The sequence below is a fragment of the Chiloscyllium plagiosum genome, unplaced genomic scaffold (genome assembly GCF_037043375.1).
Source record: "Chiloscyllium plagiosum isolate Xiang-an unplaced genomic scaffold, Cpla_swu_hap1 HiC_scaffold_13, whole genome shotgun sequence".
In the NCBI taxonomy this organism is placed as follows: Eukaryota; Metazoa; Chordata; class Chondrichthyes; order Orectolobiformes; family Hemiscylliidae; genus Chiloscyllium; species Chiloscyllium plagiosum.
This window is the reverse complement of record NW_028270151.1, coordinates 36681927-36702234: the sequence shown is the minus strand read 5'-3', so window position 1 is coordinate 36702234 and position 20308 is coordinate 36681927. Positions and strand designations below refer to the sequence as shown.

At 39.6% G+C, this 20308-nt stretch overlaps 1 protein-coding gene across 4 annotated transcripts in view; it reads right to left on the bottom strand.

Moving 5' to 3' along the window:
- Positions 1 to 20308, bottom strand: part of fxr1 (FMR1 autosomal homolog 1) — a 110774-nt gene that overhangs the window by 24715 nt on the left and 65751 nt on the right. For all 4 annotated transcript variants that reach the window (XM_043702361.2, XM_043702362.2, XM_043702363.2 and 1 more), the window contains exons 10-13: positions 19710 to 19819; positions 16085 to 16171; positions 10655 to 10853; positions 910 to 1119 (exon numbers count right to left, since the gene is read on the bottom strand). In XM_043702361.2, coding sequence (XP_043558296.1) covers positions 910 to 1119; positions 10655 to 10853; positions 16085 to 16171; positions 19710 to 19819 — 606 coding nt within the window. The remainder of the gene's footprint in view (positions 1 to 909; positions 1120 to 10654; positions 10854 to 16084; positions 16172 to 19709; positions 19820 to 20308) is intronic.

The following is a 20308-nucleotide window of genomic DNA, read 5'->3' as shown; positions in this document are numbered from 1 at the left end:
AGGTGTTCTCCCACTGTTACCTCAGCTACTGTCCTGATTAAATCCCAAGAGGTGGTCATGGTTTGCTCCTTCGCTGATCGGTCCATCCACATATTAATTAAAAAGAAATTCTTGTACATACTCAAATTCCTCTCCATCCAAGCCCTTAACACTATGGCAGTCCCAGTCTATGCTTGGAAAGTTAAAATCCCTCACCATTACAACCCTGTTATTCTTACAGATATCCAAGATCTCCTTACATATTTGCATCTCAATTTCCTGCTGATATTTGAGGGGTGCCTGCAAAACAATCCCAATAAGGTGATCATCCTGTTCTTATTTCTTGGTTCCACCCATATGACTTCAGATGTCCGGTGAAGTTATGCGATATAATTCCTTGTGTCTTAACAGCTGAAGACACTAATCACTTACCAAGTTTCATAGAGGAAAATGCTCTTGCACTGCAATTATAAATGGTCTTACTGCAAGAGTAGCAGGGGAGAAGAAAGCACAGTGGGGGAAAAGTAAAACGAGCTACAAATAGAATAAGAAAGTCTCTGCCAGACTGGTGAGACATCGCGAAAGAAAATCAAACTATCCCGCCATAGAAAACTAAGTGACTGATCGGTGACTATTATCTTTTCATTCCAAACTCATTTATTTCAAATTAAGAGGCGGGTAATGAAGAATTTAAATCAGGTTACTAAGATATCAGAACTGGGAGTATTAACTGAAATTAATAGCTCAAACAGGGTACCAGCCAGATTGTCAAGATGAGACAGATGGACATCAATGAATAAAAACATGTGTATAAAACTGCTTTTTCCAAATGCAACATTAATCTGATCGAGCTGTATAACGACAGTTGGTTATGTGTCATCAAAAGACTATCTTCAGGCTAAAATGGGCTAAAATCATTCACAAACTTGCCTGAGCTAATGGATGAATTTCCACCTCGTGATCCCCCACGACCTCTGTTGGACTGTCCTCCACCTCGCCCTCTCCCTGCTCCAGGCCGCCTTCGACTATCACGATATGGTCTTGCATCCCGGTCATCTTCAGCAGCCTGTGACCAATCACTTAATTCATCCCTTTTTTCAGATTCAGTCTCGGAAGCATTTGATAATTCTGAATTTGTACCTGCACAAACAACAAACTAATTGTGAACAACATAATTTGAATCTCTTTTCAGTGTGGCCCAAGCAGACAAATGCTGTATTAGCAGTTTTAAAATACTGTTAGTACCTTAAACCTGTGGTTTATTACAATATTGACCAGCAGAAATCAACTCAGTACTGTTCTGAGAAGCTACATAATCTTGAAAACTTTTATCATCTTTTGAGCCCAGCTCTGGTGAAAATCCAAATATTTTCATGTCTTTCCACATTACAATAACCACTTATCCTTGGAATATTATAATGAACCTCCACTACGTTCTTTTAATTGCTATTTTATACTCTGACCATAACATTTCATAAAGTTCCATTTTGTCTTATACAAAGCAAAGACTACCATCTTGCTTTTGTATTCTAAATTACAAAATCATCTCAATTTATATGTTTTTATAGAATTTAATATTTGCACTGACATATATAATGTGTCAAAAAACACCTTTTTTGGCTGGGAGGGCAGAGGAAGGACCAAGACAGGGCGAGCCAAAGACCAAGAGAAACTGAGACAGAGACAGCTAGCGAGCCAGTGAGAGCGAGAGCCTGACCCAGTGAGAAATGATGCTAACCTCATTGTGTAACTAATCAGAGGTCCAGCTAATGCTCTGGGAACATGGATCCAAATTCTACCATGGCAACTGGTAAAATTTAAAAACAGCCAACAGACCTGAAACACAAAATTACTCTCAGCACTGCTGCCTCACAGCACCAGGGTCCCAGGTTCAATTTCAAACTCGGGTGACTGTCTGTGTGGAGTTTGCACATTCTCTCAGTGTCTGCGTGGGTTTCCTCCAGGTGTTCCGGTTTCCTCCCACAGTCTAAAGATGTACAGGTCAGGTGAATTGGCCACGCTAAATTGCCCATAGCGTTAGGTACATTAGTCAGAGGGTCGGTGTGGACTTGTTGGGCCAAAGGGCCTGTTTCCACACTGTAGGGAATCTAATCTAATCTAATCTAATCAAACAATTGATAGTTTCACTTAAGTGTCTTTCAGGAAAGAGACTCTGCCATTCCTTACCCAATCTGCCATACATGGGACTAAAAGACTCTGAACCACTCTTAGACATTGTCACCACTCTTAAACTGAGTGGCTTGCCAGGCAAAGTCACACCCAGATTCCAACCAATAATTTTTTTAAAACCCTAAACTTTATTAAAAGGGCAGGAGGATTATTTGGGAATCTTCACACTAATGAGCCAAAAATAAATTGTAGGTAAAATATAGGGAAGCATTCTGGAAGATGGAAAAATAAAAATCTGAACAGGTATAATGTATGAAGTGGAAGTCAGCAGGTGTCCTTTGGAGGATTTTACAGATTTTAACAATGGAAAATTTTAGATTTCTTCTACTTAGAACTCTGCAAGGTTTTTAATAACGTGCGCACAGGTGATTAGTGCACAAGGATGATTCAGCAACTTTTAGCGAAATAAATATGGAAGAATATCAAGGACTGTATTCAGTGCTTGCTTTGTTTGACTCTTTTATGTAAAATGTTGGTTTTGAACAGTGGAATCATGTGCCTCCATTCTTTCAGTAAAGAAAATATCTGAAATACCAGATACTTGTCTTAAAGAAGTGGTCTTGTTCGGGATCGCAACAACTTTTAATAAAAAATAAGAATGATTTATCCTAGTTTGCAGATAACACTACTAGGAGGCACATAGGTTGTATAGTTGGGAATTTGAAGTTTCAAAGAGACAGACAAAATGAGTGAGTGGCTAATACTTTTGCAGATATAATTCAAAATTAGAAAGTGAGAGGTCAACTGCTTTCAAATTCAAGGTAGATAAAGTTGAACATGTTCTTATATGGTATAAACGAAGAGCTGTAAAGGAGAAATAAAAAGTGTTTACAAAGAAAATGCAAGCATTAAATCATTACAAATTAGTGCACCAGTACTAAAGTAATAGCTTTAAAGAAGATTGAAACAGGAAGTGAGGAAGTGACACTTTAATTTTACACAGCTGTCCTCAGAATCCACTTGGATTACTGCAATTAGTTTTGGGCTCTGAACCACTGGAACAACAATGGATTTTAGCATAACCTTTAGCTTAGTCTAGTTAGAAATTAAATCAAAAAATATCATTTGCACATGTGAAAATCTTTCAAAAGGCTGTGGATGTTGTGCCATTTGAAATTTAAAACCAACATTAATATGTTGTCAGGTAAAAGACAAAAAAGGTCTGAATGGTAATCAAGTACATATCAGCTAAAATCTCACTGAATGTGAAACAGGATCAAAGCTCTGAAAGGCCAACTACTATTCCTTTATTCGAACAGTTCTGATGAATATGGAGATATTTAGCTGAAAAGGCAGAATACAAATTCAAAGTGACAAGCTAAATGCAAGAGGAATCAATGTACCTATAGTTGAAGTATTAAAACTTTGATCAGGGCAATATATTGAGAACACCCAGGCATTAGTAGTAATATGCGAAAGGATCAACAGAACTAATTCACAGCTCAAAACATTTCATCTGTTGAGAAGTTTAAAGACCCTTTGTTTATTCTGGGGTAAAGTCAAATGAACTATTATATTGACCAAGGAACAGGGCAAGTGAATAACATCACATTGAAAACTGCCACAAAATTGAGAACCGGGAGCAATTGGTTCAAGATGAAGAGATAAAGTACATAGACCATGAATTCTGTCCTCCAGTTTGATGTTCCCAGCTTCAGTAGCTTGTGGTTAAAGTTTTAATCAGAGCTACCTTTCTTTTGCTATTAACCTCTTCCCCCAGAGCAACACTTAATCTCTTATTGACACAGTTACCATTCTCAGAGTCACAGAGATGTACAGCATGGAAACAGACCCTTCGGTCCAACTCATTCATGCCGACCAGATATCCCAACCCAATCTAGTCTCACCTGCCAGTACCCGGCCCATATCCCTCCAAACCTTCCTATTCATATATCCACCCAGATGTCTTTTAAATGTTTCAACTGTACTAGCCTCCACCACTTCCTCTGGCAGCTCATTCCATACACTTACCACCCTCTGTGTGAAAAGGTTGCCCCTTAGGACTCTTATATCTTTCCTCTCTCACCCTAAACCTGTACCCTGCAGTTCTGGACTCCCCCACCCTAGAGAAAAGACCTTATCCATGCCCCTCATGATTTAATAAACCTCTACAAAGGTCATCCCTCAGCCTCAGACGCTCCAGGGAAAACAGCCCTAGCCTATTCAACCTCTCCCTATACCTCAAATCCTCCAACTCTGGCAACATCCTTGTAATCTTTTCTGAAACCTTCTCCAAAAGTGGCCTAAGCAATGTCCTGTACAGCCGCAACATGACCTCCCAACTCCTGTACTCAATACTCTGACCAATAAAGGAAAGCATACCAAACGCCTTCTTCACTATCCTATCTACCTGTGACTCCACTTTCAAGGAGCTATGAACCTGCACTCCAAGGTCTCTTTGTTCAGCAACACTCCCTAGGACCTTACCATTAAGGTGTCTAAGTCCTGTTAAGATTTGCTTTCCTAAAATGCAGCACCTCGCTTTATCGAAATTAAGCTCCATCTGCCACTATTCAGCCCCATTGACTCACATGATCAAGATCCTGTTGTAACCTGGGATAACCATTTTTCGCTGTCCACTACACTTCTAATTTTGGTGTCATCTGCAAACCTACTAACTATACCTCTCAAGCTCACATCCAAATAATTTATACAAATGACGAAAAGTAGTGGACCCAACACCGATCCTTGTGGCACTCCACTGGTCACAGGCCTCCAGTCTGAAAAACAATCCACCGACACCACCCTCTGTCTTCTACCTTTGAGACAGTTCTGTATCCAAATGGCAAGCTCTTCCTGTATTCTGTGAGATCTAACCTTGTTAACCAGTCTCCCACAGGGAACCTTGTCGAACACCTTACTGAAGTCCATATAGATCACATCTACCACTCTGCCCTCATCAATCCTCTTTGTTACTACAAAAAACTCAATCAAGTTTGAGAGACATGATTTCCCATGCACAAAGCCATGTTGACTATCCCTAATCAGTCCTTGCCTTTCCAAATACATCTACATCCTGTCCCCCAGGATTCCCTCCAATAACTTGCCCACAACAGACATCAGGCTCACTGGTCGATAGCTCCCTGGCTTGGCCTTACCAACTTTAAATAGTGGCACCACCTCTAGTTGTCCGGCACCTCACCCATGACTATCGATGATACAAATATCTCAGCAAGAGGCCCAACAATCACTTCCCTCGTTTCCCACAGAGTTCTAGGATACACCTGATCTGGTCCTGGGGATTTATCCACTTTTATGTATTTCAAGATATCCAGCACCTCCTGCTAGGTAATATGGACATTTTTCAAGATGTCACCTTCAAGTTCCCTACATTCTATATCTTCCATGTCCTTTTCCACAGTAAATATGGATTCAAAATACTTGTTTAGTGTCTCCCCCAATCTCTTGCAGCTCCACACAAAGGCTGCCTTGCTGATCTTTGAGGGGCCCTATCCTCTCCCTAGTTACCCTTTTGTCTTTAATGTATTTGTAAAAACCCTTTGGATTCTCCTTAACTCTATCTGCCAAAGCTATCTCATGCTCCCTTTTTGCCCTCCTGATTTCCCTCTTAAGTATACTCCTACTGCCTTTATATTTCACAGATTCACCTGATCTATCCTGTCTATACCTTACATACGCTTCCTTCTTTTTCTTACCAAGCCCTCAATTTCTTTAGTCATCCAGCATTCTCTGTGCCTACCAGCCTTTCCTTTCACCTTAACAGGAATATTCTGTCTCTGGATTCTCATCATCTCATTTCTGAAGGTTTCCCATTTTCCAGCCAACCCTTTACCTGCGAACGTCTGCCCCCAATCAACGTTTGAAAGCTCTTGCCGAATAGTCAGAATTGCCTTTCTCCAATTCTGAACTTCACTTTTAGATCTGATCTATCCTTTTCCATCACTATTTTAAAACTAATAGAATAATGGTCGCTGGCCCTAAAGTGCTCCCCCACCGACACCTCAGTCACCTGCCCTGCCTTATTTCCCAACAGTAGGTCAAGCTTTGGAACTTCTCTAGTAGGTACACCCACATACCGAATCACAAACTTTTCTCATACATACGTAACAAATTCCCCTCCATTTAAACCCTTAATACTATAGCAGTTCCAGGCTATGTTTGGAAAGTTAAAATCCCCTACCATAACCACCCTATTATTCTTATAGATAATGGAGATCTCCTTACAAATTTGTTTCTCAATTTCCCTCTGACTATTAGTGGATCTAAATACAATCTCAATAAGGTGATCAACCCTTTCTTATTTCTCAGTTCCACCCAAATTACTTCCCTGGATGTATTCCCGGGAATATCCGCCCTCAGTACAGCTGTAATGCTATCCTTTATAAAAAATACCACTCCCCCTCCTCTCTTGCCTCCCTTTCTGTCCTTCCTGTAGCATTTGTATTCTGGAACATTAAGCTGCCAGTCCTGTCTGCCCCGGAGCCACGTTTCCCTAATTGCTATTCCTAGTCCCATGTTCCCAAACCATGCCCCGAGTTCATCTGCCTTCGCTATTAGGGCCCTTGCATTGAAATAAATGCAGTTTATCAATCCTATCTTGTTCTCTTTGCCCCTGCCTGTCCTGACTGTTTGACTCACTTCTTTTCTCAACTGTACCAGTCTCAGATTGATCGCTTTCCTCACTACCTCCCTGGGTCCCATGCCCCTACCTTACTACTTCTGATCCTCCCGAGTAGTTCTAGTAAATCTCCCTGCCAGTTTATTAGTTCGCTTCAAATTTAAATGCGATCCGTCCTTCTTGTCCAGGTCGCCTCTGCCTCAGAAGAGATTCCAATGATCCAAAAATGTGAATCCTTCTCCCATATATCAGCTCCTCAGCTATGCATTCCTCTGCTCTATTCTCCTATTCCTACGCTCACTAGCTCATAGCACTGGGAGTAATCCAGATATTACTACTCTCGAGGGCCCCCTTTTTAAATTCCTGCCTAACTCTATATTCTCCCTTAAGAACCTCAACCTTTTCCCTTCCTATGACATTGTACACATTGGAGCCAATGACATCTGGCTAGGCCCTTTCCCCCTTCAGAACATTCTGCACCCTCTCTGAGATATCCTTGATCCTCGCACCATTATGATCTTTCTCTGCTGGCCACAGAAATGTCTGGCTATGCCTTGGACTAGGGAGTCCCCTAACACAATCCATCTCTTCGAACCCAGCGTACCCCACATTGCATTAGAGCCAGTCTCAATACCAGAAACTTGGCTCTTCCTGCTACATTCCCCAGAGAATCCATCACCCCCTACATTTTCCAAACATTGTTTGAAATGCGGACAGCCATAGAAGACTCTTGCACTACCCGCCTACCTCTCTTACCTTTTCTAGAGTTAACCCATCTATGTGACTGTATGCGCGACTTTTCTCCCTTCCTATAACTGCCATCCATCACACCCTCCTTGCTCTTGTCAATTCCTCATTGCCTCTAACTGCCGCTCCAACCATTCCATTCAATCTGACGGGATTCGCAACCAACCGCATTTATTGCGGATATAATCCTCAATAACACAAACTCTCCCTAAACACCAACATCCGACAAGAGCATATCACTCTGCTAAGAGCCATTTTTGGTTCTTCAAATCTGCAGACCCAAAAAATAGGACTGTCTTATTTCTCTACAAGACACTGCTCCAGGCTAACTTAAAAATATAAGCCAGATGTATTAAGTTTAATCAATAAAACATATAATCAAGAAAGAACCCATTCTGTTCTCCTTGCCTTTTGGTCAATAACACCTGTGATCTTTAATCTCCCAACCTGTAACCATTCTCTTTTGTTCTACTTTCGCCTCCACACTTTTTCAACAGCATGAAACTCCTCACATTTCCATGTTTCCTCAACAGCAAAGAGGTCATATTGGACTCAAAAGGTTAATTGTTTCTTTCTTCTTCTCAGAAGCTGCTAGACCATGCCTAGCTTCTCCAGCACTTTTATTTTAGGTAAGGTGTACCAAATTTATATTTAGCTACTTTATTGAGGTGATGATAAGTAGACCACTTAAGTAAATAATGTGGAATTTATTTAAGCTAGGATTGTATAGATATTTAAGGGAATAGAAGGTAAATAGTAGAAGATGGTATTAATAATAACATTAGCAAATTTGCTGATGATACAAAGCTGGGTTGAAGGGTGAAATGTGAGGAGGATGTTAGGAGATTACAGGATGACCTGGACAGGTTAGGTGAGTGGACAGATGCATGGCAGATGCAGTTTAATGTGGATAAATGTATGGTTATCCACTTTGGTGGTAAGAACAGAAAGGCAGATTACTACCTAAATGGAGTCAAGTTAGGTAAAGGGTAGTACAAAGACATCTGGGCGTTCTTGTACACCAGTCAATGAAGGCAAGCTTGCAGGTACAGCAGGTAGTGAAGAAAGCTAATAGCATGCTGGCCTTCATAACAAAAGGGATTGAGTATAGAAGCAAAGAGGTTCTTCTGTAGCTGTACAGGGCCCTGGTGAGACCGCAACTGGAATATTGTGTGCAGTTCTGGTCTTCAAATTTGAGGAAAGACATTCTGGCTATTGAGGAAGTGCAGCGTCGGTTTACAAGGTCAATTCCTGGAATGGCAGGACTATCTTATGTTAAAAGATTGGAGCGACTGGGCTTGTATACCCTTGAGCTTAGAAGACTGAGAGGGGATCTGATTGAGACGTATAAGATTATTAAAGGATTGGACATTCTGGAGGCAGGAAACATGTTTCCGCTGATGGGGGAGTCCCGAACCAGAGGACACAGCTTAAAAATAAGGGGTAGGCCATTTAGGACAGAGACGAGGAGAAACTTCTTCACCCAGAGAGTGGTGGGTGTGTGGAATGCTCTGCCCCAGAGGGCAGCGGAGGACCAGTCTCTAGATTCGTTTAAGAAAGAGTTGGATAGAGCTCTCAAGGATAGTGGAATCAAGGGTTTATGGAGATAAGGCAGGAACAGGATACTGATTGAGGATGATCAGCCATGATCATAATGAATGGTGGTGCAGGCTCAAAAGGCAGAATGGCCTCCTCCTGCACCTATTGTCTAGGTATTTAAACAAGCATTATGAGCATGACACAGCTTTATTCCATCCTGTACTTTGGTTCAATGGCAAAACTTTCTCAAACTATTAAGAAAACTATCATTTTAGCCTCCTCCTCAATCCTTGCCACTGACTCTCCTCTCTTCCTTTGACCAGGCTGAATGATGGCAAACAAGATTTTGATTTTCTGTTTGATCAAGAACACACTTTCAAGGTTTACATTTTATTCACTCTCAAGACCACTCACACCTATTTCTACAACATCATTTCCAAATTCTAATTGTTGCTAGAACATTTTTCACTCCTATTTCTAGCCTAAACCTCTCGAAGATCATTTTTCCAGCTCCCAAGTTCTCTGCCCGAAGGCAGGTCTTTGGCAATGATTAGCCTAACCATGGCAAAGTGACATAGCTTTTACTACTCACAGGGTGAGGAGAAGGTTGACCCGAAGTCTTCCTCAGTCAAAATGGGGTTCAAACTCCATGCTGTTGGCATTAACAAGATTCATGCACTAGCTATCTGGATAGCTGAGCTATCTGCCCCCTGCATTTTCTGCTCTTCATAAATTCTTCAGTTTGACCAAACTCCAGTTGCTCAGGATTATGCTTCATGTAATTTAACTCAGTCATAACTCCCCCGTCATGAATTTACATTGGTTTCTTCTTCGCACATCATTGAATTTTATGTATTTGTTGTAATAATGATGTCTCTGCATAGCCTTGGTCCTCCCTACCTCTGTAACCTCTTTCAATCGAATGATCTTCTCTGCATACTTCATTACACTGATCTCTATCTCAAATATTTTCTATTTTATCTCTTATGATAAAAGATGGAAGTCCAACTGACCTATATCATGACTTGCTCATTTTTTTGAGGATCAGATTTCTTTTCAAAGAATGTTAGACAATAGATGATACTATGAATGCAAGGGAAGAGTTTGCAGAATAATGTAATCAAAAACAGAAATTGCTGGAAAGGCTCTGCAGTTCAGTGAAACCAAAACGTTAACTCTGATTTCACTCCACTCAAGCTGTCAGACCTGCTGAGCTTTTCCAGCAATGTCTGTTTTTGTTTACATTATGAATGCAAAGGGAAAACACTTAAGCACAGAGATCAGAGGAATGAAGTATGCAGAAAGGATCATTAGATTGAAGGAGTTACAGAGGTAGCAAGGAGCAAGGCTATGGTGAGACTTCACCAAATGAACTGCGGATGCTGGAAATCAAATAAAAACCAATTGCTGGGAAGGCTCAGCATCTATGACGAGAAATCAGAGTTAACGTTTTGGTTTCAGTGAGCAGTTTTTTTCGGTTTTCCTTATTAATGTAAAACTGTTTTGTATCCTCTATATAAACAATCATTTACGTCATTTTACAACCATTCCCTATTGAATAATACTTGTCAGTTGAAGCATCTTAGCCAAACTAACACGAAAAATAAGAAACAAAATTACCATAACCAGACGTATAATTTGGCCCTCGACGACCACGGCCACGATATGATCTGCTGGCATGAACTGAGGAAGCAGTACTCTCGTCTGTAATATAGCCCTTATCTTTCTCTGGCCGACTTGTCACTGGCCGATATCCCATACCAATCTGTCGAAGTTGCTCATCAATTTGCAAACGGTCCAGTCTCAGTTGTTCTACTTCCTAAAATAGGCAAATGTAAGATAAATTAAATCACTATCCCTTAACCTATTTGAGCAAGTCATGGTATTGTGTCATTGATACTGATAAGGAAAAATATTTAGAGTCAGAGCTGTACAGTACGAAGACAGACCCATCGGTCCAACCCGCCCACGCCAACCAGGTAATCCTAAATTAATCTAATCCCATTTGCCTGCACTTGCCCCATATCCCTCTTAACCCTTCCTATTCATATACCCATCCAGATGCCTTTTAAATGTTGTAATTGTACCAGCTTCCACAACTTCTTCTGGCAGCTCATTCCATACACACACCATCCTCTGTGTGAAAAAGTTGCCCATTAGTTACCTTTTAAATCTTTCTCCTCTCACCTTTAACCTAAGCCCTCAAGGCTTGGATTCCCCCACCCAGATAAAAAGATCAAGGTTATTCACCCTGTCAGTGTTCATGATTTTATAAGCCTCTATAAAGGTCACCCCTCAGCCTCGAACACTCTCGGAAAACAGCCCCAACCTGGTCAGCCTCTCCCTATCACTCACACTATCCAACACAGGCAACATCTTTGTAAATCTTTTCTGAACCCATTCAAGTTTCACAACATCTTTCCTTCAGCAGTGAGACCAGAACTGAATACCATATTTCAAAAGTGGCCTAACCAATATCCTGTGCAGCTACCAGATGACATCCCAACTCCTATACTCAATGCACTGACCATTAAAAGCAAATTTACCAAATGCCTTCTTCACTACCAAGTCTAGCTGAGACTCCACCTTCAAGGAACTGTGAACCTGTACTCCCCAGGACATTACCACGAAGTGTAGAAGTCCTACCTTGATTTGCCTTTCCAAAATGCAACATTTATCTAAATTAGGTGGATCAGTGTTTGGATTACTGCCTCACAGTGCTAGGGACCCAGGTTTGATTCCAGCCTCAGGCGACTGACTGTGTGGAGTTTGTACATTCTCCATGTGTCTGCAGGTTTCCTCCAGGTGCTCTGGTTTCTTCCCACAGTTCAAAGATTTGCAGTTTAGGTGGATTGTCCATGCTAAATTGCCCATAATGTCCAGGAACATGCAGGCGAGGTGGATCAGTCTTGGGAAATACAGTGTTATAGGGATTGGGTAGGGGGTCAGGGGTGGGTCTGGGTGGGACGCTCTTTAGAGGACATCATGGACTGAATGGCCTACTTCTATACTGTAGGGATTCTGTGATAAACTCCTCGGCCTACTGGCCCATCTGATCAAGGTCTCGTTGTACTCAACCTCCTCCACTGTCCACTACACCATCGATTTTGGTGTTATCTGCAAACTTACTATTGTAACGATACTATGGCTTTAAGAGATGCATTTCTTACTTTTTTTTTAAAAGAGAGGTTTTGAGGCAGAGGTGTAGAGCTATCTATTGAAAACTCAAAGTAAACAGCTTGTGAGGCTTTAGTTTTTTTTAAAAAGTTAGAATAGAAGCAACCTGAATGGATGTAGTCGAGCTCCCACAGAACCGAAAACGTTTCAGTAGCAGTCAATCTCAGCTGGGTTTTGGACGCTGCAGTACATCTCTCCCTGATACGCTCAGTTTTCAGGATGTTTTTTCCCCTCCTGCTGCTGGAGTTGCACATGAGACAATCTAATTTTCTGAGCTTCCTTTTTGCCAATGGATGATACTATGTTGGAACAGTTACCGTCTAGTTGTAAAATAATCTCCAATTGAGTTAAGCTATTCAAAGTTCTTCTTTCTTTTGCTGCATTCTTACACGACAGTTAAAATAAAGTGTATTTTGCTTCAAATCTAGTAGTCTGAACAGCTGAACTGCATCTCGAACAACACTTCTTACAGTTCCCTTAAAAAAAAGAGAAGTTGGGGTCTGGACTTTATTCTGAATATATTTTGAGGGGGTTTGGTCTGGTTCATAACACTAACCATTCCTCCTATATTCACATCCAAATCATTTTATATAAATGCCAAAAAGCAGTGAACCCAGCACTGATCCTTGCGGCAGACTGCTGGTCACAGGTTTCCAGTCCGAAAAACAATTCTCTACCACAACACTCTGGCTTCGATCTTTGACCCAATTTGTTTTTATCCAAAGTTTCTTGAGGGTTAACTGTGATGCAGACCAAAATAAAAAAGACAAGGAGGATGAAAGAAGGATAAAGAATGTCTAGTGGGGAGCATGACATTTTTCATTCTGATCAGGAATGAAAAGAATCAACTCAAATTGAAAATAATGTAACAGATCTTCCCATCTCCAGATAGTTAGAAAGTAGCCCTGAAAGACACATGCCAGGCCTCTCTGAAATCCTGACACTGCTTACGTGGTAATTGCAATGGAAGTTCAAACTTCTGATGGGTAATTAACTGGTGCCTGGAACCCAAATGAGTTACAGACTTGAGAGAATTCTGACTTACTGAATAGCTAGTCAATCAGCAAATGTTAGAATATTAAATCTGGTGCACCTCATGTGCAAGTAAAAAAAAAACTGACTCCCTAATCACTGATGCTGAACCACTGCTGAGCCAATCTGACCTGACTCCATCCCAAAACAAAAATTTATGTTGCCTAGGCTGCCTAGTCAGTTAGCTGCTCTGCATCTGTCAGGATCAATCTTGTCTCAGGAGTTTGGCAAGAAAATTCCCAGGAAGGAAAGTGAGCAAGTTTTTGTCATATCTGGGCGAGAAATAGGAATTCTGACCCTAGTCACACAATTTGAGCCAATATTTGTCTTTGCACCATCTGCAGTGCCACAGGTCGTTGTCTGGCTAACTAATTGATTCAAATAGAAATAAAATATTGAACCATGTGAAAACCTCAATACATAAAATTATGTTTTCAGTTCACTTTGAAATGGTGTGAAAGCTAAACTCAAAGAATCAACATCTTTCACAGTTCCACAGAAACACTGCAAGCTCGAGTGTGTAGGAACGGTCTCCAAAACGCATTTTTAAAAAAATTCTTAGGGGAATGCCCCTTTGCAGAACAAAAGCAGTTGAGAATCAAGAAAAACTGGATTATACTGGTCACTTTTTAAAAATGTATTTATTAATTGTGCAAAAGTAACAAATAGGACATGAAGACAGAGCTGGAACCTGACAGTAGATAATAGTTTAACCCAGACAGATAGTCCAGCTGTGACAGAGATTGTACTTAAACAGTATTTGACATGCCTCTGTGCATTACAATAGTCACAACCTGCAATGAGCAAAACTGCCTCAACTTCAAATTTTAAAGACCAGTGTGCACCAATACAAAATGAGGAACGGCAATCCCCAAGGAAATAAATTTGAGAACAAAAACATGAAGCACAAAGGCACGAATGAGGCACACGTAACACAAATTATACCCTTTTCTCTATTTCAGAAGAACTTTAGGTTAATCTGGTGCACTAAATATTATTACAAGTAATAAAGTGTAAAAATATCAAGTAATGGACAATGAACATGGTAATCCAGATATATTATTTAAAATACCGGAAGAAAAACCCAAAGGCACACTTTTGCAGAGATACTTAAAATGACATGATGATCAAGATTTGACCTTCAGGAATGTAGACCTTCATCAGCTATTTTTAATAGATGAGGACCTTAAAAGCTTAGCTCATCTTGACCTTCCCCAATGGGTATGGTTTCTAATTTTCTAAAAAGCTAAAATAGATCTGGTTGGATGGAAACACAATCACTAACAAAAAAAAACACCTAACGTCTAGAGTACACAAGCTTGTTGTCCTTACCCACGACATTACCCCAATGAATTGAAATATGCAAATAAAGGAAATGGCATTGGAAAAGAAAAAAGTAGAGTAGCTTTGTGGTGTTACATTGTGATATTATTACTAAACACACAATTCAGCATGATCAGCACTTTCATAAGCAGACCAAGTGTCCTACATGACAGACAAAACTGATTAATTTGATCCTTGTAGTACAGCTGCAACCTTTCAGTTGATTAGCTTCTTTTCGGCAATCTACACCCAACATGATGTTTCTACTGCATGCATACTGGATTCATCTCCCTTGATCAAAAGTTTCACAATGGATCTGAGTCAGGGCAGACACATTCGACTAACATAAAACAAAGAACTGCTGATGCTGGGGATCTAAAACAAAAGCAGAAATTGTTGGAGAATTCAGGTCTGGCAGCATCTTGGGGAAGAAAGCAGAGGTAATGTTTCAAATCTGGTGACATGTCGTTAGAACTGAGTTACAGTACACAATGCTGTTTTGGCAAATCATTTGACAAAACATTTTAAAATGCAAAATTGTGCAAGTATTCTCAAATTCAATTTTTGACTTGAAACAAATAAGGAGAAATGTCAATTCACAACACTTAAAAGCACACAACCAACTTAAGCTCGAGGCTTCTGAACTAAGTCTACTTGAATAAGTTGCTTCACCTTCTACCCCAAATCTGACGTTATGCTTCATTCAAATGGAACAACCATAACAGAGTTATGAAGTTCTGAAGTCATACCAGACTCAAAACATAACTCAGTTTCTCTCTCAACAGATGCTGCCAGAGCTGTTGAGTTTCTCTAGTATTGTACATTTGATTCAAATGTCCAATATCTGCACTATTTTGCTGTTTACCATTACCAAAACTTGCCAGATACAACAGAACTGTTTTGAAATTTTAGTTCTCAAATTTTAAAACAATAATTCAAAAGTAGATTTCGAAACGGTGTCAGGAACAGAAGCAGAATTAACTTTGAGACAAGAACCTATTCACTTTTATGTTATTGCAGTTAAGTTGGGACATAATCTTAATCATCAAGATCTCAAACTGTAACCAATTCAATCTTGCTAAAACTCCAACAGCAAAGAAATGTCATGCTCTGCAACCAATATAACACATTGAGCGCTCATTTGTAATATCTGTCAGTCTTTTAAAAATCGAAGTGTGGTGCTGTTCAAATAGATGCTTATTTCAGCAACTTATCTCCAATCCACTTACAGGTAGTTTCTCTATAATGCGATGTTTGCATTCTTGTGCAATCCCGTGTTGTAGAAAAATCGTGCTTTATAAACAACACTTCAAGTGTTAGCGATGTAATCACGCCACAGCCAATGCACATCTTAAAAGTTTGCACTTTAGAAAGTGTCCCCAATTCGTGAATCATGTAGTAGTGAATTCACGTTAACAAAACGTGCATTATAGCAGAACCCGAATCTACATTTGCACTGTCTAGATGTTTAATGCTACCTTCATTGCAGCGATAAACAAGGAAGATAAGCATACCTACCTTCAAATAAGATATATGGTACTCCAATAGAACCTGCACATTCCCAATACTTTCCTTTGTTCCAACAAAAGTGAAAGGGACCATTCCCTGAGAACATGATTAGAAAGCAATATTAATACTATAGTCATTGCAGTTGTTTTACACCAAGTATACCCATACATTTAAATTAAATTTATCTCTATTGCAGTGAACAATTGTGACCCTCATCTTGTTCAAGAGACCTAAATGTGGCTATCCAATTTCTCTTCCTACTACTTTTATGAGTTGATACAGTAAAGTATTCCCTCTTCTTAGGTACTGTATTCATGCTTTTCAAAGCCACCAACCCATCACTCTACTTAAAAAAAAGACCCTGCTATTCTTGCAAACTCCTGTCCCCATTGCTGTCCAAAGTCCTTGAATGGGTTATCATCTCCTGAGTTCATTCAGTCCTTCTCCACAACTCTATATATGAACCACCCCAATCAGATTTCTGTCCATCCTACCTAGTCCTATTAATCCTCAAAGTTAGAAATAACCAGTACATTGTTACATTATCAGCTGAAACTAAACTGCATTTGATAGTTAAACACAACACTCCTCCTCCAATGCCTGTTTTGCACTGTCCAAGAAGTTCAACTGTACACAACTGGTTGCACTCTGACCTATCAAATCATAGCTATAGTTTCTCTTCCTCCTTTACATTCTGCGTTTTGGTGACATAGCTAGCTCATACATGCTAATGACCGAGATGCACCTCTCTATGACCACTGTTGAAACTTCCACTGCCTTTCTGTTGTTACACTGCTTCTTCTGCAGGATGCACAATTTTGTTCAATAAAACATTGGGAAGACAATATTTTTTGGCAATTGCGCTGTATTGTTACCAATTCCAGTACCATCTCAAATGGAACAAGACTAAGTAACCTTGCTATCCTTTACTTTCTCCCAGAAACTGACCTGCCAACTCTGTTGCAACAACCTCACCTCCAACTCTAACCATTTGCTCCTGAAACCTTCATTGGCATCAATGTCACTTCTTGACACAACAATTGCATTGATCAGCTATTTGGTCTCTAATCCTCTAATCTTTATAAATCAATATGCCCAAAGCTTAACTGAAAGTTTAATCTTCAATGATTCAAGACGCTCATGTTCATTGGTAAATGCCAGGTGTCCACTGTATGCTGGTTCTGCAATGTTTCAAGTGAAGAAAAGTGTCAGTTTTGTGTTTAATGCTCCTTATGGCCTTGACTTTCTCCACCCATGCAAACTCTGCCAACTCGACAGTTCTCTCAATGACTCTGTATTCCTCCAACTCCACCTTGCGCAGCCCCCTTTTTAGCCACAAATCTGTCAGCATAAATTCAGCTGTTGAGGTCTAAAGCTCTGCAATGTCCACTCAACAACTCTCAATTCCTTTATCTCCCCTCTTTCCGTATGGCTTAATGACAAAAAAAAAGCCAGCTTTTAATCTCCCTTTATTTTTGAACCAGGGCCCCCATCTCTGTTTGACTTGTAATCTTAATAATCACAAGACAATTTTCCCTAAAGATGCTGTGCAAAATCAGCAAAACCACACATTATGTAAAGTGGTGACTCCTTCAAATTGATCTTCATGCAAACCACAAAATTAACTTAAAATGTCAGTTCTAAAATGTTCATTTGAAATGAGGTTAAATTTACTAATGACTACTAAAGTAAATAAGAATTTATATCTATATAACATTCATCATATCATTAAGATATTCTAAAGCACTTCACATCTAATTAAATTTACTAGAAGTGACCACAGCTGCATAGGTAAATGAATAAGCAACATTGCACAGTAACTGCTTATACTGTTCATGAGAACCTATTCTGTTTGGTGCTTAGAACTGGTCAGGACACAGGACCTCTTCTCTTATGCGATAATACCACAGAATATTTTACAGCTACCTGAACATTCAAACAGGGAAGATTAGGCCATTGAGACCTCCAGCTTGCTTCAAGGCTTAAAAGCTTTAGCTAATTGGATTGCAAACTCAAATCAACATTTTCTCAAACTTTTACTTATCAAAACTAAATATTTTTAAGGCAGAGATAGATAACGATTCTCTTCTTGAAAAAGCAGTGGCAAAGTTTTAAAGGTTCACAGACCTCTAAGGGGAAAAAAAAAATCACTATCTTCATTTTAAATGAGTGAGCATTGATTTTTAAAGATTGACTCCTACTTGTAGATCCTCCCATAAGAGAAATAGCCCCTTCACATCGATCAAGACAACTCAGGATCTTCCTGGAATAGTGGGTATTCTAAGCCTAGCTTATTTAATCTTTCCTCATAAGATTACCCCCTATTTCATGTATCAGTCTGGACAGTATAACCTTCTCTGAACAGTTTCCAAAGTATGTACACCCTTCCTTAGATAAGGTGACTGATACGGTTCACAGTGCTCGAGATACAATCTCATTAGTATCCCCTTATATTTATCCCTACATTTATATCAGTTAGCCAGACAATCTTCTATCCATACCAATACACATAAATCTTTGATGTGGCACTTTACAAATGTTTTCTTAAATCAAAGAACAGTACATCCACCAGCTTCCTCTTATCAGCAAGACTTGCTACTTCCTCAAACAATTCCAATTTGATTGTGTAAACATGATTTCCCATTCACAAAACCATATTGTCTGATCACCTTGAATTTATCAAGTGCCTGCCATAACGTCATTAATAATAATGTCTAATCTTTTCTCTATGACAGATGTTAAACCAATTAGCCTACAATTTCCTGCGAGCTGTATCCCTCCCTTGTTTGAGAAAAGGACTTACATTTGCAATCATCCAATCTAATGCGACCTTCTGCCAATCTAGAGGGTTTCGGAAAATTGAAACCACTGCACTGACCATCTCACTATCCACTTCTTTTAAAACCCTAACATCAAGTCCATCAGGGTCTAAGCATTTGTCAACCCGCATCTCCAACAACTGACTCAGTAGCACTTCTGGCGATTCTCCCTCACTTCCATTTCATGACTCATCATTGCTCGAGTTGTTACTTGTATCTCTACAGCAAAGATGGTTGTAAAAAACCTGCTCAATGCATCTGCCATCTCTATTTTTCATTATTGATTCTCTAGATTCACCTTCTATAGCTGATTTTGCTAACATTTACCTTTTATAAATAGTTCTTGAAATACATATTTCGGGTTTGCTTTCTCTTGTACTCGATCTTTCCCTCATTTTGTCATTCTTAGCTTTAATACTCTGTTCAATCTTCTAACCTGCTATTTGTATTTGCACATTTCTTTCCTCTCAGATTGATACTGTCTTTAACAATAGGTCTATCCAAATTCTTTCCACATCCTGGTTGCCTGAACTTAGGTCATCCCTCTCTATCATGCTATTACCATACTATCTAGTTTTAGAAAGGACTCACTGTCCTTCTATTCTTATTGTAATTTTTAGGCTTATGTCCATTAGTATCACAGAGAATGTAACTGAAATTTTACTGTTGCATCAATACCATTTACTGTCATGAGAGAAATCAATAGAAGTAGTGTTTGGCTTTCCAGTTAGAATCAAAATGCAATGAGAATGGAGTTTCGCACAGCTTGACAGAATGCTAAAGAAAATATATATGCGCACACTTTAGTAGATTACCTCTTCCCGAGGTTGTCTGCTGTCGTTATCACCTTCAATTCGTACTCTTACTACTCCAGACTTATCCACAATCTCTTGAATGACCTTACCATTTTTGCCGATAACTTTTCCTGCAATAAAAATGAGAAAATATTAGCAATTTCATTTTTAATCAAAAATTAACATTTTATCACAAAAGACAAATTAAAAAGAGGCACTCTCAAACGATCTTCACTCATCATTAGGAGTGATGACCACAGAATTCGTTGTTCTTCATCAAGTAATGTGAAGAACTCTAAATGAGTTGTCTGCTGCCAACTGTCCTCTAGACTTTGATCTGAACTTTGAAGGTAGTCAAATAGTCCAAATTATTGCCATACAAGGCAATTCAATCCATCTGAACACATCAATCCCAACAGACCTTGCTGACCTAGATCACAACTGTCAGTGCTTGACAAGTCTATTGCCCCATCTGAATTCAATCTCACCTGCTGATCAATGCACACTTGAAAACTTCTGCATACGTTTTAAGTCTTAATTCCAATAGTGCAAGTCGTTGTGTCATAACCTGTTACAATTTAATTAGAAGTAATGCTAGATTTACTTATTCCGTACCATTT